Source organism: Bremia lactucae, linkage group LG14 (genome assembly GCF_004359215.1).
Source record: "Bremia lactucae strain SF5 linkage group LG14, whole genome shotgun sequence".
In the NCBI taxonomy this organism is placed as follows: domain Eukaryota; phylum Oomycota; class Peronosporomycetes; order Peronosporales; family Peronosporaceae; genus Bremia; species Bremia lactucae.
Genome location: NC_090623.1, coordinates 1,540,573 through 1,556,650, shown reverse-complemented (window position 1 = coordinate 1,556,650; position 16,078 = coordinate 1,540,573). Strand labels below are relative to the sequence as shown.

Sequence of the window (16,078 nt, the reverse complement as noted above, 5' to 3'; positions counted from 1 at the left end):
TCTTAAACTTATTTATCTCTTAAATTATTTAAGAGAAACAACTCCTGACGTATATAACATGCGTCGTCCACGTTATTGATAATGTCTGGAAGCTTCTGAAAGAATGAAACTGTCTTCTTTACATATCTACTTTCTTTCGAATAATTAATTAACTCCATCATTAAATTGTAATGTCTGTGTGGTGCGCCTCGACGAAGCATACAGATTATTATGTTTACGTTCTACACGATTACAACTTTCATATGAAGAGGTCATAAAGCAGTCCTCAGCTTAAAAAAGTGTGACTAAATGCACAGGGTTGATCGTAACTGACTATTAGATGACCAATCGATGACCTGCTCTATGACACTAAATCTTTGATCAACTCTTCAATCTAACTCTGAAGTATATACTGACACCTATAAGCGTTTACTTTTTTATGCCCCCAAATCCACGAAAACGGTCATCAGAAAGTCATAGCCTCCTTACTCGAGCACTATAGACCAACAGAGTTGAAGTCTGAAATTTCGAGACGTTAGGGACTACGCTACCCAATTGATCGATATTTCTGAAGTTAGAGTAGCTTCAGAGCCCGCGTCAGTAGGGCATCCCGCCCCTATTGCGCACCTGCATTTCCCGGGGGTCACTGATTGATGCAGAGCTCACGCGTCTTGCACGCTGGTTCTTGCCATCACCCATCGGGTATGGAGTCCTCTTGCTGGGCATCTTAGCCCCAGCAGTGACTCTGTTATAGCAGGGAGCCACCATATGTCTGCACTTGTCGTACTAGTAGCAGACTACGTCTGCATTGACCAACTTCATTGGAGTTACATCCGACCTGTCGGCCGACGGCTTATACCAAGCAGTCACCGAGACACTGTTAAAGCTAAGACAATTTGGATTGCCAATTCCATCGTCGACGGCACCTTTCTAAATGGCCTGTCGCAATGGCTGCGCCACAGTCCGTTCCTGAACGTGGGCACTTCAATGTGTTCCAATACCTTTCTAAAAAAGGCCTGTCGCGGTGGGCCGTGCCGCAGTCCATTCATGAACGTGGGCACCTTAATGTGTTCCAGTACCGGACCCGTAGTAATGGATGCCGACAGCGATCGCATCTCCTGTATATAGTCTTGCAGAGATCGCTTCGCTTGTCGCGCTCAAAAGAAGCGCGCCTAAAGCAACATTTCGTTGTTCGGCGGCTGTTACATGGTGCGAATCTGTTCTTTAAATATCGCTGATGAAGGAAACGCCATATTGTCCGCCATAAGCGCCGAGTAAGCCCACTCTGAGGCCTTACCGCGCAGGTCTTCGATGAGCTTCTCCACACCGCATTGCTCAGCGGCTAACAGCAAGGGGTTAATCGTGTCCGCTGCAGTTCTATGGAACTTGGGATCATGAACCTCGGCTGATGCAGTCGGGCGGACAGCATCTCAACAGTCCTGTTGAGAGCCTCGCTCCGAGCCTGCTCACGCCTCAGCTCACGCCTCAGCTCATCCTGAGTCTGAGTGACGGACTTCGCCCAAAGAATGACTCTGTGCCTCGGACGCGGATCTCCGCTGTCCAAGCACAAAAGCCTCAAACTGCTCGAACTGAGCAAAATGTTGCTCAGGAGGATTTTTTAGAGCCTGACCAGGGCTTGCTTGCCAATTCCCTGCGCCAAATGCTCTGGGCGAAAGACTAATCGAACCATCTCGTAGCTGGTTCCCTTTAAAATTGCCTTCTGGATAGCAGCAACTTATTTGCGATAGTATAATGAGGTAAAGGGAATGATAAATGGATTCAGGAAAAAAACATCCTCGACCTACTCTCAAACTTTAAATCTGAAAGACCTGCAGGTTTCTTAATTAAACTTGCGGATGTGAATATCAAGTTGATAGTGGGCCATACGGCCACCTCCCAATGATGTTCGGAGAGGTGTGGGAAATAAGCTCAATCGATATGAGGCTCATTCTCACTGACGCGCTCATAGTGACTACTAGTGCTACCAAGTGAAGCCGGGCGCTTTTATAGCAGCCACGCCCTGGTTAAGCACACACCTTCAAACTCAGTGAGGAAGCGTTATGACCGTCTTCTGTAACGTGTGGGAGGTAGTTGGCGATGAAGCAATTGACCATTCCGTAAGCACACCAAGTGTACTTAACGGGTTTGTGAAACATACGGCAACTTGAGCCCGTTACGCCACCCCCTCTTTAAGAACGAATTTAACATTCTGTAAAATCGTCAACGGGAGAATTGAGGGACAGCGAGCAGTTTTTGCGCGCCGCTTTAAGTCCTCTCAACGACTCCTAGCGACCAGGTGTGTGTACATCTTTGTCATCACACGGCGCCTGATATGCCACCTAAGAGGGGGAAATCTGATGGGTTGTCTGCGAAGGCACCCATACAACCACGCACGAAGCGCTCGCGCAACGATAAAAAGCTGCCGGCGTATGGTGCCTCAGCTGTAACGCCAACAGGTACTGCCGCTGCTGTCGCGCTGTTAATTAGACTTAATGATCCATCCCGCTTTCGCAGTGAGGATGTAGATCCGTCGATCATTGTTGACTACAATGCGTTGACACAGCTACCATCACCGCACAGTAGTGATGAGTTCAGCGAGATAATTAATAAGGTTGATGGCGCAATATTACCCATCCAAACTTCACCCATTGCTCTTAACATGGAGACGCCTAACGTTGCGAAGGCAAACTTGCCTTGCGTCAACGAGGCAGCTGTATCGTCGTCTGCGCTAGCTAATGCAGCGACCGTTCATGAGCTTACTGCCACAGAGGTGCAGCTGCTTCTTAGTTAGGTAAAACAACATACTAATTCCAATATCTGTCGTTCAGACCATCATACACAATGAATTTGACGCAAAAAAGTCTGAGCTAAAGCTCCACCGACAGCTTGTGAACGTGTTCAGTCGGCGTCATAAGCCAGTCGTATTGAACACGGCTATGTGACTGGTAACATACCTCTTGTGCCACCTCCATCCGAATGACCTCGTTTGAACGGAACTAGGGCGTCGATCCTAAAGTGCGCCATTATAGACGCTTATAAATCTTATGGCGTCTACAATTCATGGAAGGCCCAGGGAAAAATACTTGGACATATTTCCCCGATCCCGGTCGTGTTGCATTCGAATGAGTCAACCGACCAATACGAAGCAGGGAAGAAACAGGGTACAGTACCGCCCATGATTTCTCATGGTTGGTACCCTGTTTTTCTCATCACGCCGCTCCTGCTAGTCCATTCCAAACTAACGGAACAACAATTGGTATTCCTTCTCATTGGCAGATATTCGCTCGGAATGTCGACACGCAAGGCATCGACTGGTTTCCAAGTGTCAAAACTCTTCGATTTTCTCTCCACTAGACGAACATTTGAAGGTTCTGCTGCACGGACCAGTGAGCAATTAACCTTGCAAAAAGGGAGCGTTGGATCCCAGCAGCATCCATCAGTGCATGCGGCGCCCGATAGGAGCCTCGATTTCGCCTACCTATTCGCGGGAACCTATCCCGCTTCCATGGATCGGGATCTCAAAAGTCAAGTCTTGCGACTGACTATGGATCTCCGTGATGTTCGCTCGAAGGATCGCCAGGGTTACGAAAGGCTGCAACTTTAGCTGGACCTTGTGGAAAAGCTGATGCTGAGAGATCCGCGTTACGCGCGTGATAATCCTCGCCCTCCAAATCCATACCGCAGTGGAGGAATCATTCGGCTGGAATTCTTTCACCTTCCCCGTCTACCTCCAGGTAGTACAGAAACTGCATTTAAGGTAACATAGCACTACTTATACTCCTTATTCTCCTATTCTAAAGCGTCATTGTATTTTGCGACCATGTTAGTCCGCATACTGTTTTTGCTGGTCCTGTACGTTTGCCGTCGCGTCAAGGGCTTTTCATGTGATGGCCAGTACAGCAAGAATAATGCGAAGCGGATTGAGCCCTTGTCTGACCTTCTTAAAATGATGCAGAATGGGTTTGGTCAAAGGAACAAGTAGATGCGCTCACAACAGTGAAACAATCTACGGTAGAGGCACCGGTCTTGGCATTGCTAGACGCGGATAAGCCTTTTAGCGTCGTCTGGGATGCAAGCAATGTTTCAATCGGCAGCGCGCTCATGCAGAAGGTTGATGACGGCGTTGACCTTGTCATCTCTTATCAGTCTCGGCTTTTGAAAGCCGCGGAACTGAATTACCCTGTGCACTACAAGGAGCTACTTTTAATAAAGTATGCTTTTGTCAAGTTTCGTATGCACCTACTGGGCACCGAGCCATATATGGTTGACACGGATCACGCATCACTGCGAACTGCAATAAACTCACCGCACCTCTCGCCTAAAATGGCAAGATGGCTTACATTCTTCTCAGAATTAATTTCAATGATGATCACAAGCCGTAAGTCGAATATCTTGGCTAACGCGTTATCGCTCGGGTCAAACTTCGAGGCAAGATACCAGGAAGTATTTCTAGTGCTAAGGCACAAGTCGATTTGTCAAACGTTGGCAGCCATTAAGGTCTACCTTGTGACGAGCTCGTTGGCCTTCAAAATAATGGATAGCTACAGTCAGAATGAACATTGTTGCCTGCTGCTGGATCACTTGGGTGGACGAATTGTCTCCTTTCGTCGCACGTGAAGGCTAAGCTAAGTAGGTTTAGCTACAGCGATGGCAATTATGGCATCAGGTGTTGCCCTGTAAACCTTTGTCTCTCATGACACAGATATCACGCTGAAGATATTTTACAAGCTTCATGACGCACCATCGAGTGGGCACTTACTCTGGGCCGTAAGAAGACAATTTTACAAATCAATGACAGAAACTTGCCCTAGTGGCTCTGCCGATTTAGCAGTAGTCAGTATGAAGTAACGGCAAAAAATGCCTGTGTTCCAAAGCAATGTTTCGTTATTGACAACTACGTAGCAAATATTGTTCGCCGTCCATCGATATAGATGTGGCTATCAAAATTTCTCTGACAACCTCTCGGTGGTGTCATTGGCGAGTTTGACGCTAAAAGCGCGAGCGAAGCCCAACGCGTTGTGGATGAGCGATCAATGCAAGTATTTAGCGATTCCTCGGAATTGGCTCAAATCCCTTACATGTCGTGGGAATTTGCCGTTCCTTTACCAATTTTACCTTGTCTGGGTCTGCTCGTACACCATGTGTACCTACGATGCAGTCAAGCACAGGTATCTCGGAGACCTTTATGACGCACTTTTGTATGTTGACGTATAGTTAGGCGTCACCCAAAGTCTGCAACACAGCGTTCAAATGACGCTTCGGCGACTCTATTTCGCTCAGCCCGTCTTCACCCTACTATTCACGAATACATCGTAAAATGATGGGGCTCGTAGGCACGGTGCTGACGCATCACGTGAGCCACCACTCAGTTGAATGTCGCCGTTGCCTTTTTCAAACCTTGTAGAATCATAAGCTACTACCGCTTGGAGTGCTTACTGCCGTTCTGGTTACATCGGGCTCTCTTATGAGTACCTGAAAGTAGCCATCTTTTAAATCCAGCGCGGAAAAGATAGTTGACATTCCCATGGAAATCAACGAGATATCTTTCCACGGAATTTGCGTTTGCGCCGGTGTCCAGCTTACCGTAAGCGTAAATTACGCGCTATACACGCGTTTTTATACGCATACATAATGTCAGGCTGTAGTGAGGCAACTTGCTCTCACGTACATATCCCATCTTGGCTCGCTTGTAGAAGAATTCATCGATACGATCGACTTGTTCTTTTGGCAACAGCCATTGCCTGGTCACACAATACTTGGTGCCAGGTTTCAAATTAATTTCATGCCCGATACCCCTGTCAGCCGGTAGGCGGCTCGGTACTTCTTCTGGAAGCACATCACGGTGTTTTCACAGAATTTTAAAACGGGCTGTCTCTCAAGGCATCCCAGTCTTGAGCAGCGAATCATTTATGTTTGTCTTTTAACAAGACACTCTTGTCCATTTTGGTCGACGAGCAACAGTACACCGAACTTTTCTGGAACTGGTGCGACTACTTCGTGAATTTTGCTTTCTAAAGTTCGGTCAAGAACAGACCTCACGGCATCTTTGAGTCTTACTATCTCCTCAGCAGATTTGAAGACATACTGGAGCATCTCAACATTGGATGCCTCCGCTATTTTGTATTCGACGGCCTCGAACACCTCGTTCGAGGGTCCGTGTTTTTTTATTAGGACCAATCCAAAGGCCGCTCGTTTTGACGTGATTTGATCGTCGTTATTTGTCGGGTCTCTGTTTTAGAGCCGCGATTTTACACAATTCTGTAATGCACCCGAATCCACAAGAAGGGCCATCACATGGTCATTGCCTAGTACTCGAGCACTATAGACCAGAAGGGCTGAGATCCGAATTCGAGACCTCAGGGAATATGCTACCCATTTGTTCCATACCTCTGAACTTAGGGGTAGGTTCAGAGTCCGCGTCAGTAGGGCATCCCGCCGCTTCTGCTTCGCTGCATTTTCCGAACTCTCAGCGGTCGATGCAGTTCACACGCGTCTCGCACGCTGTTTTTTTGCCATCACATATCGGGTAAGGAGTCCTCTTGCTGGGCATCTTAGCCCACCAGGGATCCTGGCATAGCAGCGAGTCATCACATGGCCACGCTTGCCGCATTTATTACAGACTACGTCTGCATTGCCCACCTCCATTGGAATGACATCTGACCTCTCGGCCGACGCCTTGTACCATGCGGTCGCCGAGGCCATGTTGAAGTATTGCTCCTCAACTAAGGCAATTTGGATTGCCTCTTCCATCGTCAACGGCACCTTTCTAAAAGGGGCCTGTCGCAATGAGCGTGCCGCAGTCTGTTCATGGGCACCTTGATGTGCTAAGCGTAAGCCCACTCTGAGGCCTTATCGCGCAGATGCGACATGGCGAACGACACCATCCGGCTCTTATCCTGGATGAGCTACGCCACACCGCATCGCTCCAAATCTAACTGCCAGCGGACAGTCGTGTGCGCTGCAGTTCCATCGAACTCGGGCGGGTCCATCCGAATGGGCCTCGGCTGATGCGGCCGGGCGAAGAGCATCTCAACAGTCCTGTTGAGAACCTCGCTCCGAGCCCGCTCACGCCTAAGCTCATCTCAAATTTGAGTGACAGACTCCGCCGCAGCATGGCTGTGTGCCTCGGTTACGGCCTTTTGCTGTCCAAGAGCGAACGCCTTAAACTGCTCCAACTGAGCAACATGTTACTCAGGAGGACTAGTCAAGAGCCTGGCCATGGCTTGTTCACCAAGTCCCTGCGCCAATTGCTCAGCCAACTCTCGGTGATGATCGGTAGGATGGGGGAAATTAGCCCAATCAATATTGAGGCTCATTTTCACGTACACGCTCAGAGAGGCGGGTCGTGGGAAGGATTTCGAGTGCTACAAAGTGTAGGCAGGCACGTCTTGATGCGGCCACGCTCTACTTAAGCACACACATCAGCACAGCAACGAAGCGATTAGACCGTCTTCTCTTGGGTGTAGTGAGAATGTTGGTGGACGCTTAAGCGACCTCACTCAACGAGCTAAGTGCCTTAGTTTAAGTGACGTCACGGGAGCGGTAATCCGGCTCCACGTGCGCTTCGTGAACTAGGAAGTAGTTTTTAGACTGATATATAATTAATCGTATCAAATATAAATCCTAACAGCCACTCGTAAAATGCCATCTCTGTAGATCAATATTGCGAGCGTATGTTTCTGAATACCTCGCGTAACGGATGACGCTAGCCGTCCTCCAGGGATATCACATACACAAGGGTGGGTTCACAATGTGAACCACATCCAAGTGGTACGTACAGTTACATCACCTAAGTAGTTGACTATCCCTTAAGTGCACAAAGTGTACTTAACTGAGATTGTGACCCATAGGGCAACTTTAGCCCGTTATATCGTATCTTGGATGTCATTCCTTTCAATGTAATGCACCTATGTGGGTCAGCTCTGCATATTACAGGCAAAAGTGTAATGAAAATTGTTTTCTGCATATTACAGGCATCCGTACAAAATGAGTTTTAGAAAAATCTTGATATATACTCTTTAAAAAAACAAAGGTAGCACTTGACTTAAATCTCGCTTAAAGAAATATACGCTGACGTAAAATCCAAAGCATAATGTCTACATCATGCTCTTGTATATGAGTGACAGAGCTCTTGCTCTTAAATTGCAAGCTGCACTTGTTGAAATGGCTCTTTTTATAGACATTGCTTGGGAAGTAAACACTAACTGTACATTTGCAAGCTAAAGAACGCAGGCAAGAACGTGACGCTTGCCTCCTTCATGAGCTTCGCAGATTACGCAGCCAACGGAACGAATTCCTCTGTCGCGAACCGCAACGTGTCTTTCAACGGGTCCCTGTCCTTGCCATCGGCTCACGGACGTCAGGTAGTCGAGAATGCGACATTAAAACTCGAGCAATTTCAGCGCCAGGTGCTTGCCATAAAACGCGCGTCTACTGCACCTGGTTCTGTCGACGAGGATTTGCACGACCGTATTCGCTATGCGTGTCTTCTACAGGAAGAGATTGCCAAAGCTCTTTCGTGTGTGCCTGTCGATGCCGCGAATTCGCTGATTAAGCGAAAATTGTGCAAAGACTTTGAGACCATTTCCAATCAACTCGAGACAGCTGTGCTTCGAGTTTCAGCCCGTGAGCAGGAACAGCAGCAGGCGCTGAAGGATCAACAGCAAAGTGGCTGTATTGTAGCTGAGCTCCAAGGTCAAGTATTTGAATTTGCGGAGCTTGAGACTGAAATTGCGCACAATGAGGCGCTTATTGAGGAGCGCGAGCAAGACATTACGAAAATTCATCAGAGTGTCGCGCAAGTAAATGAAATTTTTCGCGACTTGGCTGCTATTGTGCACGAGCAACAAGGCGTTATTGACGAAATTGAAACGCAGGTTCACGAGAGTATGCAACAGACACAGCAGGGTCTGAACCAAGTCAAGAAAGCCTCGGAGGCACAGGGATATTGCATAATTCAGTAATTGCGACAGAAATAGTTACGTAGGCAATATATATATTTTTTTTCATATACAATAATTGTGGTTTTTCAAATCGTGTTTAAAAGTGTCCGAGCCTGTCTCACGAGCATGGAGCCCGAGCAGATTAAAGTCACTGGGCCGGAGCTTCATGATGAATCAATTCAGCAGCTTTGGCGTCTCGAGCAAGAAAATGATCGTCTTAACTCATGCGTACGTAGGTTCGAAGCAACAAAAATCGACTTGGAGCACAAACTGGAGCAAGCCGAGGAAAAGATTGTTTCTCTGCAGCACGAGGTAGAAAAGGCAAAGGAGGGCATACAGCCAGGAAAAGAAGCTTATTTGCAACTTTGTGCTTTGAGAGCCCAATTAAAGACGCATAAGAGTGTATTAAATCGTCTGTTGAGGGTTGTCGAGATCCCAATAAAGGACGAAATTGATTTGCTGGATCAAAGCATTATCGACGAAAATGAACAAATTGACATGCCAGATAGTTTTCATGTTGACTGTAACGTCCAAACAGCCGAATGTAGGCACGAGTGGAGTAGTAAGGTCGAAACTTTGCGTTTAAAGCTGCAAGCGAAGAGCGACGAGCTGCAGACAACCGAGGACAAGTACGAAGAATATCGAGTGGCTAGTTTTGAGATCGAGAGAGCATTAGTGCGTGAAAACGACACACTCAAACGTCTCCTTTGCGACTTGCACGTGACGAAAACGATTGTACCGACTTGAATTGATCGAATAATCAAAGATTTTATTAAAGTGCGACATCAGGATAATCGTATCGACCTTTCTTGCGTGCTAGGTAGCGAGCACGAGCTGCATTGACGGTATCAGTTGTCACTTTGCAACGTGAATTAGCACATTCAATTGAATCCACTTCTTTCGTCTCGCTTGTCGCTTGTTCTGTCTCTTTTCGATTGACAATAGATTTTCGTCCACAAAGCGCATAAAGTTGCGCAATAGAAACGTGAAGCTTGTCCGTGCTGTATTGGAGTACCCAATGATGCTCGACAGCTACTGCGTTACGCATAAATGGCTTACTGGTAAGGACAAGTTCTTGGAAGACGCAAAATTCAGGAGCAGTAGAGTAGCGCATGGCTGAGAGAGGATGAAATTGTACCAGAGGAGACATGGAGGAGTCACTTTCGTCGCGGTGTAGTAATCGATACACCGTTTCTATTGTACATCGACGCGCGGCATTCATGAAAAATCCCGCACAAAGGGATTGACGAAGCCGATCATCAAGGGAAGTCTCTCGAAGAGACTTTATATGTGAGTCTTGAAAAGCCTCGATATCACATCGAGGGAGCGAGTGAATTATGTCACGGAGTTGCTTGACAATCGACTCAGCCAATGTCAGCGCCCGTTGTCGGAGGTAGTGATCTTTACACCAGCGTTCGAGCTCCTTGCGGTTGCCATGAACCTTTAAAGACTTTGCTTGAAATGCCTTGTACAAGAGTCTGTACGAGAGCGGATCTCCGTCGGCATGAATAAGTCGCTGTTCTTTCAATGCCGCGAGGCGCTCTTCCCAGTCGAAATTCTGCTCACATTCCTTGTCTTCTCGAAACCGCTTCTTTCCAGAGTAATCATGCGGTTCAAGTAAGACGTTTTCAATCGATAACATTGCAACTACTTGCGTCATTTCCTGACTGCATTGCAAACGTAACGACTCGGCAACGGCACGTGAGAGTTTTGGCTCTAACGGGAAAGCTGCCATAAGTTTGCCAAGTAAAGTGACGTCGCCAGTTGCAGCATCCAAGGCTCCGAGCACGTATAGCTGCTTTAATGCGTCCAAGAGAGAGTCTTCGTCAGGTGGATCCAAATACGAAAATCCAAGCACATCCTGGATGCCAAGCAACTTGAGATACAACACCGTGTTGGCCAAGTTAGTTCGTTGTATTTCAGGCACGGTTTCTTGAGCCATTTCATCGTACGACGTCTTGTTATAGAGCCGAAAACACTTTCCTGGGGTCGTTCGACCTGCTCGTCCAGCACGCTGCTGGGCTGATACTTTTGAAATTGGAACCACTATAAGTGACTCGATTTGTTGGGCTGGATTGTATACTTTTTGTTTCGTAAAGCCACAGTCCACGACGTACCGCACACCATCAATCGTTACCGACGTCTCAGCAATATTGGTCGCCACGATGACCAAGCGCACTTGATTAATCGGAACCGGATCAAATATTGCGCGCTGTAGACGTTCGGACAATGCACCGTACAATGGCAGCACTCGAAGCTCCAATTCATGCGTTTGTGTTTCCTGTTCTCGGTTTAAAGCTCGAATTTCAGCACAAGCCTCTTCAATTTCACGTCTTCCTGTTAGAAATACCAAAATATGTCCCGGAGATTCCCCACGATGGACCTGAATAGTCGTTTCGACTGCAGAACGCACATAGTTCGACAACGGGCCTTTGTGACCCATGATTTGCCGCTGTTTTGAGTGGAATATATCGACATGATACACCCGTCCAGGGATTCGAATCACGGGACACGATATTGCCTTGATTTTTTGCGTTTTTTTAGCCATCTTTGCATCAATACTGGTCGGATTTTTAAAGAATATAGCGAATTTGTCGGCATCCAAAGTTGCGGATGTAATCAAGACCCGAAACTCGGGTCGTCTCTTTATAACTTGCTTCAATAACCCAAGCAGTATATCTGTATGTATACTGCGCTCGTGGGCTTCATCTAGCATCACAACACTGTAGTTCTGAAGCAACGGGTCACTTAGGCATTCACGCACTAACACTCCGTCTGTCAGAAATTTAAGCTTTGTTTCGGTACTACAGCGCGACTCGAATCGAATAGCATAACCCACAATTCCATTGCCTCCCACTCTTGTCTTCGTTTCTTGTGCCACTCTCTGTGCTACGGAGACTGTGGCGACTCGACGAGGTTGAGTGATAGCAATGCACTTGGGTAGTTTGGGATCCGTATACGCTCCACAGGCGTGAAGAAATTGAGGAAGTTGCGTGCTTTTACCAGATCCAGTTTCACCAATACAGACAACGACTTGATGATCGGCAAGAGCTTTTAAAATTGCCTCTCGATGCTCCAAAGCAGGCAAAGAGAGGCTCGAAGAGGACTGTGCAGGGTTCTTGTTCTGTGGATTCGGACTATCATCAACAACATGCGCACCATGGCGACGATAGCGTTGATGGGAAGGGGAATTAGCGGCTTTTATAGAGGACTTGTGACGATTATGTCGAGGAGAGCGCGAGGGCGAGCGCCGCCGTGTTCTGTCACGACGATCAATGCTGGGACCCATTGACTACAAGGTTTTCGCGCAGCACCGGCATCCGGATCTTAATTAATTAATTTTTAACGGTTTGGTACGGATAAATCGGGGTCCGAAAACAGTGTGGATCACACTATTCGCAAAGTGGTCAAGAATCATTATGCAACACGCTGACCAAAAACCTTAGTCGTTTTTTTTTATCAAGCACGCTTGATGGACACGTTGCTCGGCAACCCGTCCATCTTAGATTTAAGTTGCTTCTTGTTCTAAATTTCTACAGCTGTGCAGTAGTATATACAGCGATAGAACATACCTTGCGCGCGTAAGACAGGCCATTAGAACCTAGACTCGATTGCCCATTGTAAAGGAAGCCATCAAGAGCGCTTAAATTTGAATTGATTTATCAATTAAGGATTTTATGATAATAACTATTTGTGGATGTTAATTGACAATCAATTTAATTTTTTTTAAATTAAAATGAGGTGAAAACACAGAATTCACTTCATCACCAGCTCACTATAAGCTGTAATATTATTGTAGCGGAGACACCTCGCTACTAATGGCAGAGGAAGACTTTTAGACTCACAGAGCCTCTTAGTTCTAAAAATTTAATGGATTTAACCACTAAGGAAGTCGTACAAGCTATTAAAGCTAAATGAATCCTAGTTCAAGGGCTTCAGGGGTTCGTAGAACCAAGTGGCAACTCAGTGCCCGAGAGTATGCACCTTTGAAAGGCTTCTATCTCTCACAGATCAATGCGCAAGCCCAAAGAAGGCACTAGACGCTTGAAGATCAAAAGGGGAACTGAACTTTATTTAAGGGAGGCGCCAGTGAGCGCTAGTTTTTCGCTATTGTCCGCGGACCCTATAGAACCATGTACGTCTCTTTGATTGGTCGAAACAATACTATAATAAACTGCGGTTTCAAACCGGCGAAAATTTTTAGTAAGTAAAATGGCCGGAAATTCCAAAAAGCGTTCATGGTAGGCTTAGACAAACATCATTTACGAAAATTAACCACTCAAGGCTTGAGACCTTCCGCCAAATACAGCTGTACAGCGAGGTGGAGTAATGTATAAACAGAGAAGAGATGTTTGAAGATTCCTCAGATATCACTCCACCGCATTTCTCATTCGTTTACATGTTTTACGTCGCGAGGTGTAATCGTGACACCCTTTCTTAGCAGAGTGCTAACAATCGCGTGGGTCTGAGCCCAGCGATAGACAGCTGAATGACCTCTTGTTGCTGTTCTGCATCACGGCACGATTTCTAGAAGTTGCAGAAGGCTCGGCGAAAGGCTCGTGGTTGTGAACATTGACTGTTACTTCCACTGTCCAGACTGTTCTTTCCTGCGTCTTCCATTACCTTTCGCCTGGCGAAGAGGCAAGAGAAGGCACGCCCATTGCTACGAATTGCAGTGACACGCTTACCTGAACACCAGGTGCCAACTTTTTGCCTTCACCGCGTAAGAGCATTTCAAAACAACAGCCTTAATATCACCGTCTTACCTATTCCCTGCACGTCGCTTTGTTTTAATCGACAAAACAAAGCCCCCGTCCTTCATACACGCGTCTACAGCTGCGCGAACATCATCGAAGGTGGTAAATACGCGCTTTTTACTGATTATATATTGCTCATGCAGAGTTTGGGATGAATTTAAAGACGGAAATCTTAAGAAGTATACTATAGTACAATTTTGACCAATCAAAAACACATACAGAATTCTAAAAGCTAGGGTGCGCGCTCAATAGCGAAAAGTGAGCGCTCACTAGCGCCTCCCTTGTTTAATAACATAAATCTAAAAACCTTACCCTAGCTAATTTGAAAAAGATTTCGGCCGTCAGATTTATATCTGGCGGCGACCACATTTGTACCCCATAATAAAAGGGATTTTAGTAATTAACTATTTTGAAATAGTTACCCATTATACTGCTGACACCGAATGACAAAATTCGCTTAAGACCTCTTTGAGGTTGGAACAGAAACAGCTAACCATTTAATTGTGTTTTGCCGCCCTTTGTCCAACGACAATCAAGCATGAGTCACAGACTCTTAGCACCTTCCTCGACGATGAAGGAATGGTGGACTTCAAAATTTACTCCCATCAAAGGATGACGAAAAAGACGCGCGCTGATCGCCTCTCCTCAGAAGGAACTTCGGAAGGCGCCAAAATCGAACCCAGAAAATGGCGCCCCCAATATCGTAACAAAAGCAGGACACAGGATACTGAGTCCAACATTCTTACGAATATCTAAATCAAGAGCAAGAGCGCGCAACCCTAATAGAAAAACAAGCTCCCGTCGACTGCAGAGAGAGCGAGTTAAAGCACACAATGATACAGCGTCCTCCACCTTCGTCAGAGAACTTCAAACAGACACGGGTAAAAGCTTGGCCATCTAAATCTATCACTCACCCCCCAAGCGGAGGAGATCACGATAACGACGTCCGACACGAGTGATACCTTCCACAAACCTACGCAAAAGTTCAGCCGATCATATGCCCGACATAATGACGCGAAAGTCAGTACTAACGCATTGATACCAGGACCGTGGGGCTTCAGTGACCTCAAAGAGAGAAAGCCCGCAAATGTTACCCACGAATTAAAAGCGCTGTCAATTTGAAAAGGGTCCATCGGGACCGCAGCCTCCGCAATATGCAAAAAATTCAGTCTGGCATACAGCTACCTTCCTGTGGAACCAAAGCTTCGATTCGAGTCGAAACTTAGCCAACCCAATGTACCTCCAGCTTGAACCCATCAAAAAGAGAAAAGGCCTAGAGATGTTTCAGTGCCTCGGTAGACAGTAAAACCATCGTTCGAAGCCGCACTAAAAAAATACATGCCCTTTACACCCTAGTCTTGGAACCGTCGCTTCACGCAACTTGACCCTGAGCTAGGCGCTCAAAAGCGTCAACGACGAACGGGCAATCTTGTCGAAGAGGTACCTCAAACTCCAAGCGTTTCAAAAGAGGGTTACCCAGCCACTTTACCAGATACTGGTATTGGCCCATACGACGACGTCGCTTTAAAATTTTCTCCACGTGAAACTGAAGGTCTCTCGCGCAATCAGTAGTTAAATTTTTAGCAGACAATAAAACTCGGTCTCCGACAACATAAGAATTGATATAGCTTCTGCCTTTGGCATCAGCTTCTTCTTTTTGTTTGTCTTGGCTATCAGCCATCGTGCACGTACATGTCTTAAGACACTAAAATCGCGTCGCGAGAAACTCATTTACTTGTTTTCGAATGGTAACAGGGCTGATATCAGCAACCTATCGGCTAATTCTCCCCCAACAAGCCTCAAGCCACGCAGTGGTATCGTTAACGGAACGCGTGGGTGAGTGAGACCGTTGACATAGACCGGAGTGTAGCCTGTAGAGGCATGGTCAGCGTTATTTAACGCAAGTCCACCACAGAGAACTTTGATCTCCAGCGCTTGGTGTCTCAGCACACACTGCAAAACATCTTCAATGACGCAATTGACACGTTCAGTTTGACCATCGGGCTGCGGTTGGTCCGCGGTTGACATGTCCAACCTGGTGCCAGGACTCTAAAACTCAATTTTCAGAATTTCCCCATGAAACGGGGATCCCGATCAGAAATAATTGCCACTGGCGAAACACGCGTCGATGAATAGCCTTACTGTACCTTCACTATCAATTCTATCCAGCACAGCCGCTTAGTGAGCCACTTTGCTCAATTGGTCAGCAAAGATAACTAAGCTGGAGTTACCGGCTAAATATTTCGGTATACCGAAAGCAAAATCCATACTAATGGATTCCCAACACCCTATGGGTACGAAAAGACTTGCCAGTGGTGCAGCAGCATGTGCCGAGGGTCTTACCGTTGTCAAATTTCGCATGTGCGAACTAATGTGCTGACCCATTTATAAAGTTTTGGC

The 16,078-nt window shown here is 46.7% G+C and overlaps 3 protein-coding genes across 3 annotated transcripts; 2 read left to right on the top strand and 1 right to left on the bottom strand.

Annotated features, from left to right (window-relative positions):
* Positions 1-8,237: 8,237 nt before the first annotated feature.
* Positions 8,238-8,942, top strand: CCR75_000418 (uncharacterized protein; the record flags this gene model as incomplete). The annotated part of the gene is made up of 1 exon (XM_067958526.1): positions 8,238-8,942. The coding sequence occupies one exon, from the start codon at positions 8,238-8,240 to the stop codon at positions 8,940-8,942; it is 705 nt and encodes a 234-aa protein (XP_067816407.1).
* Positions 8,943-9,047: 105 nt separating this feature from the next.
* On the top strand, positions 9,048-9,668 carry CCR75_000419 (uncharacterized protein; the record flags this gene model as incomplete). The annotated part of the gene is made up of 1 exon (XM_067958527.1): positions 9,048-9,668. The coding sequence occupies one exon, from the start codon at positions 9,048-9,050 to the stop codon at positions 9,666-9,668; it is 621 nt and encodes a 206-aa protein (XP_067816408.1).
* Positions 9,669-9,693: 25 nt separating this feature from the next.
* On the bottom strand, positions 9,694-12,210 carry CCR75_000420 (uncharacterized protein; the record flags this gene model as incomplete). Its single annotated transcript, XM_067958528.1, has 1 exon — positions 9,694-12,210. One exon carries the CDS (start codon positions 12,208-12,210, stop codon positions 9,694-9,696), a length of 2,517 nt encoding a protein of 838 aa, XP_067816913.1.
* Positions 12,211-16,078: the final 3,868 nt, after the last annotated feature.